Source organism: Monodelphis domestica, chromosome 4 (genome assembly GCF_027887165.1).
Source record: "Monodelphis domestica isolate mMonDom1 chromosome 4, mMonDom1.pri, whole genome shotgun sequence".
NCBI lineage: Eukaryota > Metazoa > Chordata > Mammalia > Didelphimorphia > Didelphidae > Monodelphis > Monodelphis domestica.
The window spans coordinates 104244921-104269453 of record NC_077230.1 but is presented as its reverse complement, the minus strand read 5'-3'; the positions used below and the strand labels follow the sequence as shown (position 1 = coordinate 104269453).

General features: G+C 37.4%; 1 protein-coding gene across 1 annotated transcript in view; it reads right to left on the bottom strand.

Moving 5' to 3' along the window:
* CLSTN2 (calsyntenin 2) overlaps positions 1-24533 on the bottom strand; it is a 1000106-nt gene that overhangs the window by 53329 nt on the left and 922244 nt on the right. Inside the window, exon 9 of the mRNA XM_007493952.3 lies at positions 16190-16352. Within this exon, the coding sequence (XP_007494014.2) occupies positions 16190-16352 (163 nt within the window). The remainder of the gene's footprint in view (positions 1-16189; positions 16353-24533) is intronic.

Genomic DNA, 24533 nt, shown 5'->3' with positions numbered 1-24533 from the left:
AAATTAAGACCCCTATCTTTCTTATTTACCTTTTCATGTTTCTCTTGGTTTTTGTATTTTGATATTAAATTTTCTGTTTAGTTCTGGTCGTTTCTTTACAAATATTTGGAAGTCTTCTATTTTGTTGAATGCCCATACTTTTCCTTAGCAGTATATAGTCAATTTTGATGGGTTGGTGATCCTTGGTTTTAGAACCATTTTTCTTGCCTTTCTTAATATTATATTCCAAGCTGTGGGGTCTGCCAAATCCTGTGTAATCCTGATTGGTGCTCCTTAATATCTGAATTGTCTCTTTTAGGCTTCTTGTAATATTTTCTCCTTAGCTTGGAAGCTTTTGAATTTGGCAATTATATTCCTGGGGATTTTCTTTTGAGGATTTAGTATAGCAGGTGATCTATGGACTCTTTCAAAGTCTATTTTGCCTTCTTGTTGAAGAACCTTAGGGTAGTTTTCTTAGATGATTTCTTGTAGTATGCCAGGTTTTCTGTTTGTTTCCAGGTTTTCAGGTAGGTCTATGATTCTCAAATTGTTTCTCCTAGATCTGTTTTCCAGGTCAACCATCCTATCAATGAGATATTTTGTGTTGCCTTCTAATCTGTCGTTCTTTTGACTTTGCTTTATTAATTCTTGCTCTCTTGTGAGATCATTGGCTTCTACTTACCCAATTCTAGTTTTTAATGACTGGTTTTCAGTTAAGATCTTTTGATTTCCCTTTCCAGTTTGATCTATCCTGCTTTTTATGGATTCCAGCAGGTCATTTCTGGTCTTCAATTTGCTTATTATTTCATTTGATTTCTGGGCTTCAATTTCCAAGTGGGAAATCCTGTCTTTTAAACTGTTATTTTCTTTTTTAATTATTTCCCACTTTCCTTGCCAAATCACTTCTATTTTTCTCATAATCTTGAATTTAAATCTTCAAGAACTTGTGACCAATTTCCATTTTTTTCCTGAAGGTTTGGGTGTGTTTATTTGTTTGTCATCTTCTGTTGTCTCCTCTTTAGTCTGGATTTTTTCTGTATAAAATTATCAAGAATTAAGGTTTTCCTCTTGGGTTTTTTTGTTTGTTTGTTTTGTTGTTTATGGATTGTAGTTCATGGGAGTTGATGACCATTGCCTTGTTCCTTCCTGGTCAGAAGTCTAAGTGAGGAATGTGGGCAATCTTTGTATTGGGCTACAGGTAGTTTTTTGCCCTGATGATATTTTTCCTAGTCCTCACCAGTATCTAGCTGCTCTTAGGGGCAGGTCCAGCCCCTAAGAACTTAGAGATTGCTTGGATGAGGTCTGAGTATGGAGTGTAGGCAAGTCTCTGTATTGAATGTGGGAGAGTTTTTTTACCCAAAGGCTATTTTTGGGTATCTCTGGTGTTTTTCTTTGAGCTGCTCCTCTCTGCCAAGCCTCTGAGCCCTATCTCCATATTTCCTTAGCCTCCAGGGGTCCCTAGTCTTGCTGAACTTTCAGGTCAAGCCCCTGAGAACTTAAAGATTGCCTGGAAGAGGTCTGAGTGTGGAGCGTAGGCAAGTCTCTGTTTTGAGGGCTGGAGAGGTTTTTGCCCAGAGGTTATTTTTTGGTTCTCTGTGGCATTTTACTTTGAACTGCCTCTCTCTGCCCAAGCTCTGTGCCCTATCTCCATGTTTCCTCAGCCTTCTGGTGTCCCAAATCTCCTTTCTTTTAGGGATAAGTCTGTGTTGACCTCAGCCGCCCTCCCTCCTAGATCTTAGAAGTTTGTTCTATGCTAGCTCTGACTCTGGCAAGATATGTGAAGTGGGGGTGTGTATGATGAGCTCACCTCTTGATGGAAAAAATTTCGTTTCCTTTTATCATGGAAAAGCTCTGACTTTGCCTACTTTCCACACTATGGCCTACTGTGGAATGCCTTAACTCGTCTGACTTTGGTTTTGTCATTTTGAAGCACTGTGTCTTGATTGGTAGATAAGAGAAGAAGAGCCCTGCTTCTACTCTGGAGCCATCTTAACCCAGAACCCCACTTCTTCTTTTTTTTTTTCATTTAGTCAGTCATTCATTTATTCATTATCACTAAATGCTGCCCTGAGAAAGCTGTCCACAGTGGTGCTTTCACTTCCTTTTTTTTAATATTTTATTTGATCATTTCCAAGCATTATTCATTAAAGACATAGATCATTTTCTTTTCCTCCCCCCACCCCCCATAGCCGACATGTAAATCCACTGGGCATTACATGTTTTCTTGATTTGAACCCATTGCTATGTTGATAATATTTGCATTAGAGTGTTCATTTAGAGTCTCTCCTCTGTCATGTCCCCTCAACCGCTGTATACCAGAACCCCACTTCTTAATTAGCTATTTACCAATTAAAGATTTTTTGATCTATTAAAGGGAGGAGCTGAATAATGAGCTCCTAGGAAATTTATTTATTAAGCCATCTGACACAGTTTGGGTCATCCCTAATCTTAGGAGAGTCATAAAGACATATATTATTTTATTGGTTATGATGCTGGCCTAACCAATAAATCTGATATAATCAAGAAACTTGTATTCTTACCCCCAAATCACTCTCTCGAGATAGTTTTATTTGTAACACAAAGAAAGGCAAAATATAGTTCTTGCCCTTGATGGCCTCAGTCTAATGAGGGAAACTTCACATTTTTGAACAAACAAGCTATGTGCAGGAAAAATAGGAAATAACCAACAGAGGGAAAACACTAGAATTAAAAGTGTTTTGGAAACTCTAGAAGGATGGATTTAAGCTAGAACTTGAAGCCAGGGAAGTTAGAAGGAGACAGTGAAAATGCCCAGAATTGGGAGATGGCATATCCTGGGAGAGGAACAGCAAAGAGACTCATGTTAGTGGATTTAAGAATATATGACAGGGTGAATATATAAGAATACTAGAAAAGTAGGGTAATGGGAAAGCATTTGATCTTGGACAGGGAGCTGTTGGGGCTTATTAAATACAGTGGTTCTATGTTTTAGAAAAATTTTTGTGGTGGCTGAATGGAAGATAGATGGACTATAGTGGCGAGAGACTTATGGCATACAAATTCATCATCAGGCTTCTGCAATGGATCAGGCACAGAGAGAGAAGCGCCTGCACCAGGATGTTGCCAATATCCAAAGAGAGAAAGGAATGTATTTGAAGGATGCTACAAAGGTGAAATTGATGTAGATACAGTGAATGAAAGAGAATGAGGAAATGAGGACAACACTTATGTTGTTAGTGGGGGCTTGAGAGGATGGTAATATCTTCAGTAGTAAAAAGGGAAGTTAGGAAGAGACAAAGGTTATGGAAGGAGAAATAATTAGTTCATTTCTGAACATGTTGAGTTCAAGATATCTATGGGATATTGAGTTTGAGACTTCCATTAAGAAGTTGAAGATGTAAGCTTGGAGGCCACGAAAGAGATTAAGTGTGCAAAAATAGATTTGAGTGTCATCACCAAAGAGATAATAATTGAATCCATGGGAGCTGATGAAATCCTCCAAGTACATATTTGAATATTGCCTCTTCTGCCAGGAGCCATCAAAGACCATACTATTTGACATGGTCACACGTGGAAACCGGGGGCTGCAAAGCAGCCCCCTGGAAGGGGAAGGATGGAAATACCCACTGAACCCTCCCTAAATGACTTTCCTTATTAATATTCCCTTATTATTGGAAGACTATGATTATTATTCTTACTTGGCCACAGGAAAAATAGATGAGAACAACATGCTTGCAGGGTTAATACAGATGTTGTACTCTGACCCCCAGGATATTGCCAGGAGATCCCACTTACAAAATTAAAACTAAAGATTCTTATATACCCACTTAGATAGGATCCTCTTTTCTAGGAATAAAACTTCTGGCAAATCTGTGCTCTGAATTCCCCAACCTATATTTGAGTCATATTGATTCTACCCTCTGACCTTGCACTTAGCAACAATGTTTCATTGACTATCTCCCTAGGCTTCCTGTCTGTTGTTAGGTTATATGGAAATACGTATGTTGAGAATGAAACTGTGTGCCAAGTAGATGTGTGATCATGAGGGTATAAAATATAGCCAGGTCTCAGCCAAGGTAGAGCAGTTTATCCTGTGAAACCTGTGCTACGGGTTGAATTAGAAAGCTGTGTCCCATCCATCATTCCACCGACACCATCCTACCTCCAAGACCCCATCCCCTGTGGGAGGCTGACCCACCCCACAGCACTCTTCCATTAGATTGTAAGTTTTTTGAGGGCAGGGACTGTCTTTTGCCTCTTTTTGGACTTCCAGTGCTTAGTATACTGCCTGAAACATGTAGATGTTTAATCAATAAATGTTTATTGATCAATTAATTCATCCTTCAAAATACTGATGAAATTATAATAGACCTTGTCATGGCATTCCTCCTTTCAAAAATCTTTGGTGACTATTGTTTACTAAGTAAAGTCTTTGTTGTTTCACATGGCATTCAAGATCCTTAAAATTCAAGCACTATTCTAAATTTTCCAACCTTATGTCATATCATTCCTTTACATACACATTATGCTCCATTTATACTAGATTGGTCTCCTTAAATGTACTGTGTTTTCAGGCTTTTCTTATTGTTCTCTATTGTAATATCCTCCCTCCCACCACCCCAAGTCACTGCTTGTTGAATTCCTACCCATCTTACAATGCCTTCAGACAATTTTCATTTGTAATTTTAAAGTCACTTATTATGTGTCACTGTGTACAATAATAACTTCTGTTGGTGTCTCTCTTTAGACTGATCTCTTTGAATAGAAGAGGCATGACTTTTAAGCTCTGAATCTCTTCTAGCACCTTTACTCTGTTGTAATAAAGTGACTCCTTCAAAGACCAATAAGGTATGAAGGGATCTTAGATGTTATCTGAAATGTGAATGGCTTCTCCATCTTTACAAATAACAATCTTTCCTGTACTTAAAGATGTCTAATGGCAGTTCTGTTTGTTAAGAATGTTTTCCTTCTACCATACTCAATAGGGTTTATAGAGGGCAGTGATGGTGAACCTTTTAGAGACAGAGTGCCAGGTCTAGTCCCCCTCCCCCCTCAGACTGAGTGCCATGCCTGCCCCTGCAAACTGTGTGCTGTGCCCCTCCCTTCATTGAGTGTTGGGTATACCCTGCCTCCCAACCTTTACCGTACACAGAGGAGGGAGGAAACACTCCCATTGGGTTGCTGGGTGGAGGGGTGGGTGATGTGAAAAAAATGTCCTCAGTGTGGTGGAGAGAGGTAGAGGAGTGGCCCGAGTGCTCCACTCCCCTCCAGCTCTGCTGCCTGTGAGCTGCCCACCTTATCCCTTGTGCGCTCCCATTGGCTGCTGGTTTGGAAGGTGATAGGATGTGAAAATATGTCATCAGGTATAGTGGAGAAGAGGAAGGAGCAGCTCTGCTCAAGTCCCTCTGCCTTTCTAGTAACAAATTTGGGTGGAGTGGGGTAAGGGTGGCAGTGTCCTCACAGAGAGTGCTCTGTGTACCATCTTTGGCACCTATATCATAGGTTCGCCATTATTGCTATAGGACATTTAGTAAGACCAAATGAGCTCCTTGCTGGTCCCAAGAAATGGGAAGTTATTTAATAAAGAGCATAATTAGAAGACAAAGGCCAAAATCAATGCTTAGGAAAATATAGGCAGAAGTGCACTAAGGTGGAGAGTAAGAGAAATGACAGCTGTCTTTTGAAGGAGGAGACATGAGAACTCTTAAAGTGTCATTTAGGGTAAATGGACCCCTTTAGAGTTCCTAAGGGGTATCATTAAATTAGAGCCTATAAAAATAGCTTCAATACCTAGAGGGACATGTAAAAATTTAAAACTTCTGTTTCTGAAGAGAAAAACTGCAGGATCATTAGGAGAAACATGACAAATTCTTGTTTATTTAGATTCATGTTATTTCTACACTTTTAATCATGTTGTTCCTCCTACTGGACATACTCTATCCTTTCTCATGACAATATCTGACATTTATATTGCCCTTCAAAGTTTGCAAAGCACTTTACATACATTTTCTCATTTGATTCTCACAACAAACTTGTTGAAGTAGGTATTATAGATATTGTTACCTCTATTTTGCTAAAAATCAAGAGTGGTTAAGTGACTTGCCCAAGGTCATAGAATAGTAAGTATCAGAGACTAGATTTGAATGTACACCTTTTAGACTCCAAGTCAGCACTGTTTCTATCATCCCCCTCTCCATCTATATCCTACACATCAGTCAAGGCTCTGTTCAAGTTATAGTTTCTCTGTCAAGTTTTTCTTGAGGATGGCCAGCCCATTAAGATTTCTCTGTCTTCTCTGGAATCTTATGGTTCAATAATGGCAAATTTTTTAGAGATGGAATGCCAAGCCCCTCTCCCAACCCACTCCCCAGACTGGGGGCTGTACCCTCCCCTCAGAGACTACTGCTGCACCACTCTCATTGCCCCTATTACCCCCAACTACCCCCCTCATCATCCCCCTACCCCAGTCGGCCAGGGAGGAAGCACTTCCTTTGGGCTGCTGGGCAGAGGCCATGTGAGAAATGTCCTCAGGTGTGGTAAAGATGGGAAAGGGAACAGTTCCACCCTGAGTCCCTCTGTCTTTCTAAGTAACTAACTCTAGTGTGCAACTACAGGCATGTGCACAGAGAGGGCTCTGCATGCCATTTTTGGCAATGTGCCATAGGCTCACCATCACTGCTTATAGTCCTTAGTATTACATATGACTGTCTCATTATGTCTCATTTCTCCTTTGATTAGTTAAATTGTAAGTTCCTTGAGATCAGAGACCATGTTTTTAATATTGCCTCTAGTGCCTTTCAATACAATACATTACAAAATGTTGAAATACTTATAATAGTGCTAAGTCTGATATTTTGGGAGATTTACATTCTTAGAAAATCCAAGGAATTTACATAGAACAGAAGTGTTCAATATGTGCTGCCTGAAACAGATTAAAATGTAATAGGGACATAGTTAACAAAATAAATAAAAGCATAATAAAAAACAGATCATATTCTAGTCAATACATAGCTCTCAGGGATCCTTATATATGGTTGAGTGGCCCTCATTTCTCTTTGAGTTTGATACCATCGACAATAGGGGAATGATTTTATGCAGATCTATGATCAGCTATCACTGGGCACAAAGTTGATTGGGACTCAGGAGAACCAATATGGGTTGACATGAGTCTATTCTTCCTTCTATCTCAGATCCCCTATCAAAAGAAAGTGTGGAAATGGGAGATAAGAAAACACAAAAGCCAGCATTTTTACTCTCTGGGAGTTTCAGTTCCTATACCTACCTATGTGGTCATGACCCTTTTTGGAAGTGCTGAATCTATCTAACAGAGTACTGCTGAGGCACAACACCTTAAGGAGACTAGCAGCAGCTGTAGTGGTGGTAGTGGTGGATGGTAGTGGTAGTGGTGGTGGTGGTGGTGGGGTGGGTATCTTAAGTACCTTGATGGTTCAAGTCATCCCCATAATGGGTCATAGTTATGGTAACAAATTGTTCTTATCTACAATCATGTTCTTGATTCAATTTCTTGCTTGATGTCTAACCCACAAAAGGCTAATTAATCTCGGTGACTGTATAAACCTGCTTTACCATTTGGGTAATCTACAACCAACTGATAGTCTCAGCTAAATTCTTTTGTTCTACAATCAGTTGTCCCAGAGAAGTTTTTTTTGTTCATAAACGATAAAGTCTTTCTGGCCAGAGACACAGCTATGGAATGCACTCTATTCATTATTGACTCAGAGTTGGGAAATCAATTCAATTAGCATTTCTCAGTAGGCAGTTAGACATGCTATTTGAAATACTCATACTCAGGGCAGTCATGATAGAGTCTTAATGTAATGTAGGATACTAAAAGAACTTTATTTTAAAAACAATGTTTAGGGTATCTACAAATACCAAATGGTTTGTATTTTAAATTTTAGAAACAAACATGAATCATCTTCAGGTAGTGCATTAACTAATTTTTTTCATTAAAATACTTTCCTCGAATATGCTAGTAATAGCACTTTTTATGTATTTTAAAATCATTTTTGCATTTTGATTCCTGAGCTCATGTCAATCAACCAATTTTTTTTGAGCATTCATAATTTTCCCTGCCTATGGAAGACCAAGATGTTTGGATCTTATTCAATAAATAGTAGGGTTCAATTAAAGGGTCTTGAATAGACAAGCAAGACAATGAAAAGAAAAGAAAAGAGAGGTCAGAGTAGGGGTAGTGGCCTAGGAGAATCAGAAGTGATAAAGAGACTGGAAATCATGGTAAACATGAAGAACAGAGTTAGAAGGAAGGAATCAGCTACAATCAGAGAGGAACATTTCCTGACTTTCAGGTGACTATAATGATGGTAGTGCTATCATCAGAAATAGGTGAAATTGTGGCTACTGTTTCAGGCCCAGTGCTTGGTTCAATAAAGTTCCTCCATAATGCCAACATAGCTATAAATTAGAAAGCTTAATATTCCTCAAAGTGGAGTTAGTGCTAAGATTTCAATGTAATAGTAAGACTCCTCCCTTCTGCCCCAAAGTACACACAAGGACAGTTTCTCAATGTCAGTCTAGGTATTTATGTTGGGAACAAATAGAAGTGGATGCATGTTTCCTTCATTTCCACTTGATTTGAATAATACACCAGGTTCCATCTGTTAATAGAGATTTCTCTCAGCTGAATAGCTATTCATAGGTGGCTGGGAGCCAATTTTGTGCTGTTAAAGGATAGGGTTGTATAAAACCATATACACTGTCCCTGCTTATTTATATGATAAAATAACCAAATAAAGAAGAGATAATGTGGAGTGATGGCAAGAATATTAAGTTTGAAATCAGAGGAACTTAGTTGGAATTCTTTCTCTGCAAGGATTACTATTTGTATGACTTTGTATTAATTATTTTAATTTCTCTGAGTAGTAGTGTCCAAATCTATAAAACAGGGGAATTGGACTCCATGATCTGCATGGTCCCTTCTAACTCCAAATCTTATGGTCAAATGCCTAAACAGATTATATAATTTGTGATTATGAGCCGTCTCTGCCATTACCATGTCCAGTATGCTGTGGAGCAATGACGGTTCTTCATGACCAGTGGATACAGAGATTGGAGATTGTAAGGGTGTTATAGCATGTGGCAAAATTATATATAAAGTCTGACTAAGAGCCTCTCATCTACTTCTTTCTTATCTCTCTAACTACCTTATACTCTCCCTCCTACCCTGACTTCAGGAATCATATGTCCTCTGGCTATATTCCCGACTTCCAAAGGTTTCCTACCCTGGCTTCCCCCAAGCAATGCCCTGTCACAGTCTTAAAAGCTTGAAAAGGAAACCAACATATTCATTACAGTCTCAAAGGAATAGACCCAAGGGCTACTTTAGAATTCTCAATCTGATTTTTTAAGCAGTAGTAGAATGTAGAGATTCAAGGACATCCACTTGTCATGTCATATAGTAACTTACTTTTTCTAGAATTGGTATTGAATCTAGTCCCATTATTAATAAATAACCCCAAGAAACTCATAGCCAGATAAGCACAGAGACAATTTAAAAGATTTCTGTGGTCAGGAGCTCCACAAACACAGATTTGCTAGGCTTGAACAGGCTGGTGGCATCTGCCTTCAATCATAGTAGTAGACAGTGTCTGGAAAGAAGGCAGCTGTCTGAGTCTTGCCTAAGCTTGGGAACAGTAGAATTGTCAAAATACATGATCCATTATGGTCACTTTTTGTTATCCTATACTACCTGGAAAAATCCATACTTTAGTCAGCCTATCAGACAAGTACTTGATGCAAAAGCCAAATGTGAAGATTAGCGGATACTTGAGAGGTGACCTAGGAATTCACAGAAATGGCATCAAGGTGAGATACCATTGGGTAATAATAATCCCAGTCTTTGCACTTTAGTAGCTAGTTGTAGCATGGTTCTGATGAATGGATCTCAAAGCTTATCCTCTGCTGCTCTCTCCTTTCTCCTCTAATCTCATTGCCATCCCTTTTACTTTCCTTCTCTTTTTGTTTATCTAAATAAACTAACTACCCCATGGAACTGACATAGATCCTTTCTTGTTTATTATATTTTGTTGAATTTATCTTCTTTGTTTTTAATTTGTAGGATGGATGAATGTGCTAGTTTCTTTTTTCTTAAAGAAAAAACAAAACAACATTCACTTATCTTGCTTTTTTACTTATAAATTCATTGAATAATAGACCTGTAAGGGAGAAATGAATATAGCCAAGGTCACTGGCTAGTAAAAGGCAAACCTCATGTATTTGGATTCCTAGCCTAATGCTATTTTAACTTTTTAACACTTATTTGTTTTTTCTCAAAGGAATCAATTGGCCCCAAAAGAAGAAAAGCTTCTCAGCTCTTGGTCTAAAAGAAATGATTTGGAACTCCACATGGAACCAAAGAAAGTCCGAGAAGGAAGAGACTTTGGAAATCACCTAGCTTAGTTCCATCAAAGGAGATGAGGAGGAGATGGAAAACCCATAGATTTGTTATTATGTTCATGGTGGTGCCTAGAATCCTCTAGACACTATATATGAAAAATAATGATACTGCCATTTGGAAATAGAGGATTGGGCTGTATTTGTTTTTTGGCATGAAGTACATCTCAATTGTAAATTAGCTCCCTTATAATTAATATATTATGCAATATATTTAAGCTCTATGCCTGAAACATTCCTTAAATATAAACAAGCTTCAATCTTCCTTTAATTACTAGCAAAATATCAACAGAAAATGGAGTTTGGGATCTTTTCAAAATTCTAGAGCTTAGATTAGCTAACTGGACGCATTAAGCAAATTAAAATTTGCATATTATTATCATGTAACATTGCTGAAATAAATTCTCAGGAGAGAGAAATAACATTGCTATTAAATCATCCCTGATTCTCATTGTTCAATTATAGACCCAATCTCCCACAAGTACGAGCAACACCCTTGACTTAAAACATAACTGCTGTGTTCTTGGTTTGGAAGGAAATTTTAAATGAGAGCTTCATGTAGCTGTTTTAGACCAGAAATAGATATAACCTTAAGGAGAGTTTAGAGAAATTCATTCATGTGTTGATCTTGGGTGGAATCCTATTCCATCCTCAACTTGAGGGAGGCCACAGAGGACGACAATTTCCTTCCACAAATGTTCCTTGGTATTCCCACCTGAGATAGAAGTTAGTTGTTGGAGTTATAGCTGAACAAAGCATTTGTTGTTACGAGTATTTTTTCTTTTTTACTCTCTAAACATCCCTTTTGTACTTTTTAGTTCTAGAATTTGAAGTAGGAAGAGATCTTAAAGGTCATATAATCCAACTTTATTATTTGAAAGGAGAAGAAACTGAAGTTAAGGGGAAATGAGATGTTTAAAGTTGTGTTTTGACCTTGTGAGAAAGAAAAGACAAGGATCCAGATCTTATGTGTTTTTTTTCAATACAATTCTTCTTATTAAGATGTTACAAAAATAAAAGTATGTTCTTTAAATATTGGCATTGCCTATCTCTTACTCAACCTACCATATTTAGTTTGGCTTTGACTAGGGTCCAGGTTAAGGTTAGAAAATCTGAGGGGGACTTAACAAAAGAGAGGAACTTGAATGGTTGTTTTTCTAGAAAATGGAGGGCTCCAAAGTACTAAATACAGGGGAGTTGTAACTATAAATAATAAGCAGCATGGGTTTATTCAGTCTAGAATAAAAAGGCAAAGCTTCCAGATCTCATCTCTGACACTTCATAGCCTTATAACCATGAGCAGGTCACTTACTCTTTCTGACACTAAGCTACTTCATTTGGAAAATGGGAAAAGTAAAACCTGTAGTACTTTATAGGATTTTTGTGAGACTCAAGTGAGATTACACATAGATGTAAATCTTAGCCTATGTATGTGCCAGACATTATTATTATAATTGTTCTTGGTCATATTATTCATATTTTTGATGGTTTTTAGATCAAAATGGTCCTGGGATAAATTGCTACCCTGATATTATTCTTTTATGTTTAATCTTTTGGAGACTTTTGCATAGGTGAATAAAATATCTGCTAGCTGTAATTGAATAAAAGTTATCAGGATACAAAGTTATCCTTTGAAGGCTTGTTGAAAATATCCTCAGTATAACTCCAGTAGCACATAAAACAGTGGGAGTGATTTGTGGCTCATTCTGTTCCCATGTCCCATTTTTTTCTTTCTTTCTTTTTTTTTTGCTGTGCCTTTATATTTTGAAGTTTTTTTATTCTATACAATTTGGAGATTATGACTACTTTGAATGGCAGCATTTATTAAAAATGTTGTTTTGAGGGGCAGCTGGGTGGCTTAGTGGATTGAGAACTAGGCCTAGAGATGGGGAGTCCTGGGTTCAAATTTGACCTAAGACACTTCCTAGCTGTGTGACTCTGGACAAGTCACTTAAACCCCATTGCCTAGTCCTTACCACTTTTCTACCTTGGAACCAATACACAGAATTGATTCTAAGATGGAAGATAAGGGTTTTTAAAAAATGTTGTTTTTACTGGGTACAGTGATTCAGACCTGTAATCCCTGCTACTCAAGAGGCTAATGGTAGTGGATTTCTTGTAGAAAGGCTGAACTCACTGAGTATTCCCATTCAGTCTGGTACCAATATGGTAGCTCTTAAAAGTGGGTGAGACACTACAAAAGGGTAGTATGGCCCAGTTAAAAAATAAAGTAGGTGAAAGCTCCAGTGCTGATCAGACATGGGGTTGGAGCTACAGTTATAGCTTGGGTGCGATAGAAAACACAGTCTCAAAAGCAAAGTGAAACAACAGAAAACATTTTCGTTTATTTTTAAGGATTGACAATTGTACCTGGGTGATAATGGGCATCAGTTTGAACGAGGGTAATTCTCTGATTCTATTTTACTCATTGAGATCTCCAGGATATTTTCAGGGTTCTCTTTGTACTTTTTTAAAATTGCCATTTGTTCATGAAAGTTTGCAAGTGTATGATGCATAATTCTAGTGAATAGGTGTTGGACAGGTGCTAAATTTTACAGTCTACAATGATGTGTTGTATAGAGAATACTTTTTTTTTGCACAATCTGCATCTATCAGTATATCTAGGATCTTTAAAATATCCTTTTTGTAATTCCTCGTGGTATTTTCCTGTTTCTGAAATGCTATCACAAACCCTTCCATTTCTATAAACAAATCCATGTGACATAGCCATTTGTTTGATATTTGTGTGGACATACAGATGCCAGCCTTGGAGAGCCTTTGAATTCCACTTTTGAACATTTAAGAAACACATGGATAAGCTGAAGAATATCCAGAGGAGGGCACCTACTATGTCATATGAACACTGCTTGAAGGAAATGGGCATGGTGAGCATGGAGGAGAGAAGACAGGGGGGCCAACATGGTAGCTATCTTCAAGGATTTGAAGGCTGTCTAGTAGAGGAGGGATTTCATATATTCTGTTTTACCCCAGGGGACAGATCCAGGAGCAAGGGGCAGAAGTTATGGAAAAAAGGTCCATTCAGACTTGATATTGGGAAAAAATTCTGAATAAGAAGAGCTACCCCAAAGTAGAATGGGCTGCCTTAAGAGGTGGTAACTTCAGGTAGAAATTGAACAAACACTGAATATGTTAGAAGTGGTTCTTCTCATATGATGCTTGGATTACGATGGCCACTGAGATTCCTTCCAACTCTGACATTCTGTGACTTAGTGACTTTTGCTATTAGATAGAAGCCATTTAGAGATATCGATCTCTATTTATCTAGAGATAATCCTCCTTTAGTTACACTGAATAAATCTGATTGCATGTACCTATGATCAGTCTTAACTGTTGCTTAGTTAAGTGAGCTCTGATTGTTCCAAAAATATTTCTGAGGATTTTTTGACATGCTTATCACACATTCTGAAACACAGGGTAGGCAGTACAGTGGATAGAGCACTGGGCTTAGAATCAGGAAGAATTCATTTTCATGAATTCAAACCCAGTCTTGGACACTTACTAGCTGGGTGATCCTGAGCAAGACGATCAACTCTGTTTGCCTGAGTTCCTCATCTGTAAAATGAGCTAGAGAAGGAGATGGCAAACCTTTCTAGTATCTTTGCTCAGAAAACTCCAAATGGGGTCAGGAAGAGTCAGAAATGATGGAATGATTGAACAACAACAAAATTAATTTTCTTCCCCTATCTAGATGATAATGTCTTATTCCTTTTATACCTGCCTTTGGAAGAAGGTCCTGTGTTTCATTTATACAAGAGACAACAATGAATAATAATGAGTTAATACTATATTAGAGGCAATCATGTGGCATAGTGGATAGAACTCTGGGCCTTGAATGAGGAAAACCTGAGTTCAAATGCAGCCCAAGGGACTATATGTGTGACTTTGGGTAAGTCACTTAACTGCTACAGTTTCCTCAATTATAAAATGGAGATCATAGCAGCTCCTATTTCCTAGAGTTGCTATGAGAATTCAATGAGATAATATTGGTAAAGTGTTTAGTGTAGTGCCTGGCACATAAATACTATACATAAATGCCAGTTATCACCATTACTATTGTTATTGCAGGTCTTTGTTAGAGGATACTTTCCAAATCTGGCACATTCCTTTTAACTACCATCACCATTTCTACTTTTGCTACTGCAGTTACTATGCCAATATCAGATAAAGGGAGAGTTTAACAACTTTCTGTTAATAGAATGCTAATGATACTAAACATATTATAAAATAACAAATATTTATATGCCAATGTAAAAAGGTAAAAATTCAAAGGAATAATTAAGTTATATATACCTTTGAACCCAGCAATACTACTATTAGTTCTACATTCCACAGAAATCAAGGAAAGAGTAATAAAACCTGTATATACAGGAATATTTATAGCAGCTCTTTTTGTGGTAGCAAAGAACTGGACACTGAGGTGGTACCCATCAGTTGAGGAGTGGCTGAAAAGTTGTGGTATATATATTATTACACATAATATATGTATATAAAATATAATGTATGCACACAAATATATACACCTATACATACATACATACATATATATGTTATATATATATGATGGAATACAAAGAAATGGTGAAAGGGATGGCTTCAGAGAAACCTGGGAAGACTTCTGTGAATAGATGCAGAATGAAGTCAACAGAACCAGGAGAAATAGTTTATACAATTACAATGATATTGTACAGATCCACAACTTTGAAAGACTTAGGAACTCAGATCATCACAATGATCAAACATGATTACAAAGGATTCAAGATAAAACATGGCACTCATATCCTAAAAGAGAGGCAATTGGACATGGGCGATGAGTGATTTTTTTTCACTTGACTATATATTTGTCTAATAGGTGTTATTTTTTCTCTTGCTTTTTCAATGACGGTGGGGAAGGAAGGAAGGAAGGCAGATTTTCAATGATTAAACATAGATGGAGGCCAAGGAAAGAAAAATAACACAAGAATGAAGACCTTGGCTTTAATTATATTAAGAAATTTCCTGTGTCATCATCAAGATATTTTGAAACAACACTATTGAGGAGACTGAGACTTGGGATGGGGAAGAATGGATTCTAGAAAATTCAAAAATATGAATGGGTTTTTAATATAATAGTCACAAGTAGATGCTTGCCCTTTTCTAAATAGTTTTCAGATAGAGAATGAGAGAAACCCTGCCAATTATTTTAATTCATTCTGGCTCAATTTTATATTTAAACAGTTAATTATACCTGACTACTATTTATCAAAGAACTGTTCTGCAATATTGTATAACACATAGTGACTGAGTCTACATCTAGCTAAAAACACCCAAATGACTCTAGGGATAATCTGCCATCTTCTTCCAAGAGGCATGATGGAATGGGTGGGGAGAGGCATCAAGGATGGTGGCCATTTCATCATTTGTAAGATGATCTGAAACCTTTCTTTTCACCAAATTGCCAGAGGGTCATTAACAAGAAAAATCATTAGCAACATGCAGTCAATGGGTATAGTTCTTTTTTGATCTAAAATCAACATTTAGCTTAGCCTAGGCAATTTATTATCAGAAAAGCTGACTGTCTGGATTAGTATGTAGTTTCCACAATCTGTATTTTATCAGGAAAGGATTAGTAAAATTAGTCAGGCCAATATCCACAATTTTTAATTACTCCCCTCTAAAAGCTTCTTTCAGTTCAGCTTAATATTCAGTGTCTACTACATGCTAGATACCACAAAGCTACTGCACAAGAATAGTCTGATATTTGGACCTTGAGTGTCCTCTTAGGTCTCAACAGGGTTACCTTGCCAACATGCGCCAACCGTAAGTTGCATGGCTATGTGTGATGGGTGAATGGGCCAATCATTTGTCACGAGGTAAGGCTCATATGTCGTGCCATCCATGTATAAGGTGACCACAGGAAACTCCACATTGACGACGTAGTAATGCCACTCCTTGTCACAAATCTAAGCAATAACAAGAAAGAGAAGAACCTTTTAAAACTGGATGCTTCCCATAATGATCAAACAATTTCTTATTTCAATTATGAAGGAGGAGGGTTGCACTGGGCTTGGGAGCTAAGGGAAACCATATGTTCTTATGGAAATGACTTTCCTTCATTTAAAGAACCACAAACAGCATTATGTTCTATTGTATTTTTATTTCTTTTGTTAAACATTTCCCAATTACTTTTTAATCTGGTTCTCAGGCTGAGTATTAGACATCTCTGTTGGAGAACTTGGAGAACTCTACAGTGTTCTTTATCTCAACCCTTCAGCTTTTATCCCCGATGCCAATTCAGCAAGCCATCTATCTCTTGAATTACATCTTCCAGGAAGACTTTCCTAAGTAATTTGTGTAGTAAATGATGCTCCACCCCCCCAACATGCAATATTTCCAATGTTCTCTTTAGTCACTGTGAAATATATTTCCCCTTTGGCTTGCATAGATCCTGAACAGAGATACATATTACACCATAATCTAGTTCCTTGCACGTTATATGTACTCAACAAACACTTTTTAATTTGTTGGAAGAATGAGTGATGCAGACATTTGATTCATTTGTTGACTGTTTCAGTTCATATAATTATTGGCAGTCTTGGAAGGCCAGAATGTTAGTTTAGACTCAATTTAGATAACGCTTAGCAGACTGCCATGTTGAGAAAAAAATTTGTTCCATAAATGATTTTCATTACAGTAGAAGATAGATAGGAATGAAAGAGAGGAGAGGAGGAAGGTAGAAGAAAGGTGAATTTAAAAATAGAAGGGAAAAATTGGTAGGAGAAGAAAGAGAGGAAGAAGAGGCAAGGGCTTTGATTGACTAGATTTGCAACTGGAAGATTTGATTCTAAATCCTGGCTTGGCCACTTAGTAGTTGTATGATTTGGACATGTCATTTAGCCTCCCTAACTAGTTCTTAAATGAAGATGTTTTATTTATATTAGAGGTGCAGTAGTTAGACAGCTGAGCCTGGAGTCAGGAAGCCTTGAGTTCAAATCTGGTCTCAGATACATACTAGCTATGCAATCCTACCCTGTTTGCTTTAGTTTCCTCAACTATAAAATGGGAATGATAATAATACCTACTTCCCAGGGTGGTTGAGAGGATAAAAAGAGACAATATGAACTGTAAAATGCTCAGCACAGTTACACACACTGCATAAATATTTTCTTTCTTTAATTTACTTTAATAGGGTTGTTTTGAATTAACCCTCTATACCATCCAGTTAATGCCCTGTCTTGCTCTCTAGCCATCTTCCCTAATTGCCTTTACTTTCATTCTTTATAGGAAAGTAGTCTATAGTGGGTGCCTCCACCTCCTTACTGCTCATTTCCCCCCAGTGTTTAACAGTCTGGCACTCATCAGCATCATTCTCCTGAAATTCATCCCTTGAAGGTCACCAGAGACCTCCAAATCTGCCAAATCCAATGTACTTTTCTCAGTCTTTATCCTCTGGTCCCCAGTGCAACATTTGTTACTGCAAGGTGGTTCAAAGGATAGAGCCCCGGACCTGCAATCAGGAAGTCTGCAGTTCAAATCCAAACGCACATTACTATGTGAAAGATCTTGGACAAGCCACTTAACTGCTGTCTGCCTCAGTTTCTATATCTGTGAAATGTGGGCCATTGTGACAATAAAATTAATATCTGTAAAGTGCTTTGCAAACCTTAAAATGCTATATAAATTCTATTATTATTATTAATGACACTATCATTGTGGATGCTGATGCTTCCTCTGGCATCAGAGCACCACTCTTCTGGTTCTCTCCTATCTCCCTAATCTTTCCTATCTCCTTCACCGACTCATACAGCTATTCCCAATATTTTAAGGTTTGTGTTCCCCCAAATTCTGCACTCTGTCCTTTTGTCTCCCTCTATTTTCTCCCTTTCTGATTTCATCAATTCATTTGACTTCATAGTCTATCTCATTAGCATTATCTCCCTCTCCATGTATATAGCATTCTAGCCAAGTCAGACAGAAACTGAGGACAATGGGTTAAGTGACTTGCCCAGGGTCACACAGATAGTAAATTTAAAGTTAATTGGAACCTGGATTTGAACTCAGGAAGATGAATCTTCCTGACTCCAGACCTGGCACTGAGTGCTCTACGTAGCTGCTTGAGCTTGACTTTTTTCCTGTCAGTGCCTGAGATCCGACTCCTCTCCTTATTCCTCTAACCTATTGGAATTCTACTTGTCCTTAAATGACACTTCTGCCATGGTGCCTTGCATTTAGAAGGGTTTTAATGAAAAACTTTTGAATTATATTGAAATATTCATTGATTCTTTCTATATCAACCCATTTAATAATGATCCTTCTTCTACCAACATGAAATAGCACTTCATTCACACACTTTATACCTCTCATGTATATAACAGGTATCATTCTGTATTATAGTATTTGTTCATGTGAGCAAGTATGTATAATCAGGAAATATTTTGATTTTCTATTTATATTCCTAGCATGTAACCCAGTGCTTTGCATACATAAACCATTCAATAAATACATTGCCATTCATTCATTCATTCATTCATTCATTCATTCATTCATTCATTCATTCATTCATTCATTCATTCATGTATCATACTCTCTTTCCTGGAATGTGAGTTTGTAAGGGGAAAGGCTGTGACTTATTTAAACTTTGTAACTCCCAAAACCCTAGCATGGTGCTCTAAATGTAGCAGGGGTTTAATAAATGTTTATTTAAATGAAAAATGATAGGATTCTACTGGAACCTTTGTGTTCCCCATCAATGCCAATATTTTCTGAAGCTATAAAGAAATTAGAATCATAAAAGAAGTAAGTTAATTGGAAGCTGGATAAACAAACTTCAAACATGGATGGGTTTACATCAGCCCCCCTTTCAGAAAAGATACATTTTGACTTTTGGGGGGCTTAATTCTGATAAGTCACTGCTAGTTGTAGTCTGTAAGGCTGATTATTTGTTTGCAAAGTAGAATGAAAAAAAAGTGTTCATAAAAAAGCAAACAGAGATATGGGAAACAACTCTGAAAACAAACAGAGATATAGGATACAGGATACAGGCCTGGCAGAGAGTATTTCTGGAATCTAGAGGGAAAGGTGAGTTTGTTTTGATTTGACTTCCCTAAATACCTATTAATATTCATTTTTACAAGAATATCCTTTGCCTTTGAGACTTAAGTCCTTGACCAGACATGTTGATGTAGTCTCTGAAATGCCTTGGGATGCTCTAGGCAACTTGCTAAGAAGTTGTTGCTGAATGAGAAAATATCATGGGAATACCATGGCATAGCTAGAAAAAAAGGCAATTTTCAGCGGAATAATTATATCTATGGGGCCAATTCCTTTGATGTTTATGTTGAGTAGTTTGGTTTTGCCATCAATAGATGCTGCCATAAATATTGATATGATCATTCAGTGATCTAAATCTATCAGCCTGTCTTTTATTCCATTTGTTCTGAGGCAGATTTCAAAACATTTCAGAATTGGAAGGAACTTTGGAGGTCATTAATCAATTTATAACCAAATTAGGTACCCCTTTTATAACAACTATAACAAATAGTTAAACAACCTTTGCTTGAAAATCTCCAGTGAGGTGAAATCCTTAATCTTTCTGCTGCGAAGTTTCTTTCTTTTTTTTTTTTTGCTCTAAAATGAGAGGGTTGAACAAGATGAACTTTAAGAACTTTCTATTCAAAGTCCTACTGTATAATCTGCTAACTTGAATTGTAGCCATGAAAAAACATTTTACCTTTCTGGCCATTAGTTTCCCTTGAATGTAAAATTAAAGGTTAGACCAGATAATCTCTAGGTTCCTTTCCAGTTGTGCCATTTTATACTCTAAATGACTAAAAAAACCTGAATCAATCATTTCAAGGTGTAGGCACAGACTCTGAGGGTCCATCCAATGTCAGTGGCAGCAGAAGAGAGGAAAATGTTGTGTGTGATTGGATTGACAAAGATGACAACAAAAGGAAGGTACTTTTAGAAAATAGCACCACTAAGGAACTGTTGATGGAACTGTGAATCTATACAGCTGTTCTGGAAATTATTTTGAAACTATGCTCTTAAAATAATTAAACTGTGGTTATTATTTGATCCATCAATTCAACAACTAGTTGATATCAAAGAAAGAAAAGAAAGGATCTATTCAATAGAGATAGAGGAGTTCTTTTTTTGTAAAGTGACTAAGGGATTGCTAATTAGTTGGGGAATGGATGAACAAAATATGGTATATGAACGTAAAAGAATACTATTGTGTCACAAGAAATGATAACAGGAATGGTTTTGAAATTCTAGGAAGACTTCTTTGAGTTAAGACTTAAATAAGCAGAATCAGGAGAATAATTTATACAGTAACAATAATATAAAGACAAACTATGAAAGACTCAATAATACTTATCAGTGATCAATCATGGTTCCAAAGGATGAGTGATAAAGCACACTCCTCCCCTCCTGACAGAGAGGTGAGGAACTCAAGATGCAAAATGAGACTTCTTTTTTTGGTCATGGCCAACACAGAGATTTGTTTTACTTGACTATACATTTTTGTTACAAGGGTTTTATGTTTTCCTTTTTCTTTCTTGGTTGGGTGGAAGATACAGGAGGGAGAGGGAATGTTAATTGAAAAATGAACTAGGGGGCATCTGGGTATTTAGGGGATTGAGAGCCAGTTCTAGAGATGGGAGGTCCTGGGTTCAAATCTGACCTCAGACACTTCCCAGCTGTGTGACCCTGGGCAAGTCACTTAACTCCCATTGACTAACCTTTACCACTCTTCTGACTTGGAACCAATACACAGTATTGATTCCAAGATGGAAGGTAAGAGTTTATTTAAAAAATGAACTAAATTTTAAAAAACGAAATTAGGGAGGAGGTAGTCCCCAGGGGTAAAGAGTTGAGGGTCTTAGCACTTCCTAGGCATGACCTCTGGTTGTTTGCTTTGGTCTGTTGGATAGCAACAGCATCCTCAGATTAAAAAATGATTTTTTTCATGTTATCTTTTGACTCCACTAGAATATTAGGAACAAACACTGGGAATTCATTCACTGTGAAAAGTTGAGTGGAAAAAGCTTAAAATTAGGAGACTTACGTCCTAACTTTAGCACGGTCTTTAACTTATTTTATTTAAAGTCACTGGATTTCTCTGGCTCTCATTTTCTTCCACTGTAATAAGGAAATTAGTTCTTGGTCAACCTACTTAACAAGAATACTGTAGAGATCAAATGAGATGATTGCTATAAAAGTGCCTTATGAAACATAAAGTTATATGCAAATTCAACTCATTATTTGTGGTTGTTGAATTGTAGGTGGTTCAATAGATAGAACCTTAGACTCAGAATCAGAAAGACTTAAGTTCAAATTCAGCCCAAGACACTTATTAGTTGTCTGACCTTAGGCAAATCTTTTAACCTCTGACAGTCTCAGTGCCCTTATCTATAAAATGGGGGCAAATAATAGCACACACATGCAGGGTTGTTGTGAGGATAAAAATGAGATATCCAAAAAGTGCTATAGAAATCTTACATCACAGTAAAGATTCCAACTATTAACAGCTATTAATTACTAGCTATTCTTAATTAATGATGACTTCAATGTAGAAAAGCTGTCCTAAGTTATTCTTGGAACATTAAAGTCTAACATGGACTGGATTTTGTCAGTATTCTGTTTAGACTACAAAACATCATTTCAATCAAAGAATTTTTATACTGTGAGCAAAGGAGATCATTAAGAGGTTGATTTTGTTTCAACTATCATTACAGCTGAAAACTGAGTAATAGACTACTGGTGGGCTTATCCAGAAGACTCATCAATCTGTCTGGTTATTTATATTGTTAAGGAACAGAGTCAGATCAGCAATTCAATCAGTTCATTCAATCAACCAACCAGTTTTTATTGAGTGCTGCCTCTGTGTATTCCCTTGTCAAGGTGCTTTGTTGGACACAATAAAAAAAAAAAGAAGAAGACTCTCGTTTTGCCCTTGAGGAACCTGGGGTAGTTGTAGAAACAAAATACATCTGTGTGAAAATTGCAATCTTAGGATTACAGAATTCTGGAGCAAGGAGGGAGCATAAAGAATTATTGATGAAGAAACTGAGGGGCAAAGCTAGTCATTTACAAGCTAGTAGGTCACAAGCATTTATTAACCCTCTCTGCCAATCATGGTACTAAGCACTGGGGATTCAAAGAAAGGCAAAGCACTGGGGATTCAAAGAAAGACCCTGCTCTCAGGGAGCTTTTATTCTGGTTGGCCAGGCAACTTCTAAATAACTCAATGACAATTGAAAGGAGACCACAGTAGCAGCTGGATGGGCGAGGAGACACCTCCTGCAGAAGCAAAGATTTGAACTGATTCCTCCAGAAAACCAGGGAGATTAGGTAGACGTGAGGAAGTGGAGTCAAGTCTCCTGAATCCCAGTCTGCTGTTGATTTGCAATCAGTCTGTGATCTCACACCCTATCACTAGAGATAACTCATCCCTTCTGTGCAGCCCAGGTCTATACATTTCCATTATGTTGTTCATAAAAGTCTGCCCAATGCACTAGAGACCCTCCTCTGTAACTTAAAAAAAATATTTTTTAATTAAATTCAATTTTAATTAAAATTTTTTATTTTATTTTAAAGATATTTTTCCTTGTTTACATGATTCATTTTCTTTCCCTTCCCTCTTCTCTCCCCCCTCCCAGATCCAACAAGCAATTTCACTGGGCTGTACAAATGTTATCAATTTGATACCTATTTCTACATTTTTACCATAGTGCAATTTTCTCTGTAACTTTTAATATTTCATATTTAGCAGCACAAACATCTATCAAGGAGTCTTGTAGGATTGCCTGCTTACACGCATAGCAGATGCCTTGCTAGAGAAAAGACCTGAAGACTATATTTAGATGTGATCTATTATAGAGAATTGCTTGCCAAACCCTGCTTATTTCTCCTCCTATCCTGGTTGATTGAATGAACTTCTCCTTTCATCAAAGATACCCTCAAGAGTCAAATCTTTTAAAATTTATTTTTGAAATGAGAAAATACATACATGAATGTCTGAGCCCCCCCCCCCCTTTTTTTTGAGGGAGAACAGCACTAGAACTTCCTTGGTTTAGGAAGCTTCCATGAGGAACCTCTACTAGTTCATTATGGTGCCTTTTCAGTAACGTACAGTCATAGAGAATTGATTGGGCCACTGAAAGATTGGATGACTTGCCAAGGGGCAGAGGATGGACACGTACTTGACTCTGAGACCAGCTCTTTCTACTGTATCAGCTTCTCTCTGTAGTTAACTTGACTTGGCAGTAATACCACTTGAGATATTTCCAATTCTTGGAAATCTTCTCTTCTTCAAGATATGTTATAAATTAATTGTTCTATTCCTTTAAAAACTGAGTTACATGCTGCATGATGTCCAGGGCTCTGTGGGTAATACTTTATACTTTACAAAGCACTTAAAAAAAATCTATCATCTTATTTGATCCCTGTAGTATTTTGTGATCTCCATAGTCCACATATTATCTCATTTTTGTTATTTAGTCATTCAGTCATATCTGACTCTTTGTGACCCCAATGGGAACCAGAGCTCTCCATGTGGTTTTCTTGGCAAGGATACATTTCCTTCTCCAGTGGATTAACAATAGGAAGTTAAGTGATTTGCTCAGGGTCACACAGCTAAGATATGATGGAAGCCAGATTTGAGCTCAGGTCTTCCTGCCTCTAGACCCAGTGCTCCTAACCACTGAGCCGCAGCTGCCTCTCATTATACCTTTTTCAGAGGGGGAAAGTGAGGAAATCAGATAGGGCACTAAGGACATTGTGGAGAGGATATAGTCACCCTCAGTGCATTTATCCCTGAAGGGCCAGGGATAAAATTCTTTTGGAGTCTATCAGTGATCAACATATGTATGAATTTCTCTAAACTCTTCCAGAGCTTATATCTATTTCCAGTCTGAAACAGCTAGTTACTGCTCTAATTTAAAATCTCCTTCCAAACTGGGAATACAACAGTTATATTTTGGACTAAGTGTGCTGTTCACACTTGTAGGGAATTGAGTTTTTGGTTGAACCATGGGAATCAGTGAAGATTTAATAGCAACTTATTATTTTCCTCTTCTGCGAATTTGTTCCAGCACTGTTACATGACAACAATATGCAATTTTAATTAGCTTACTGTG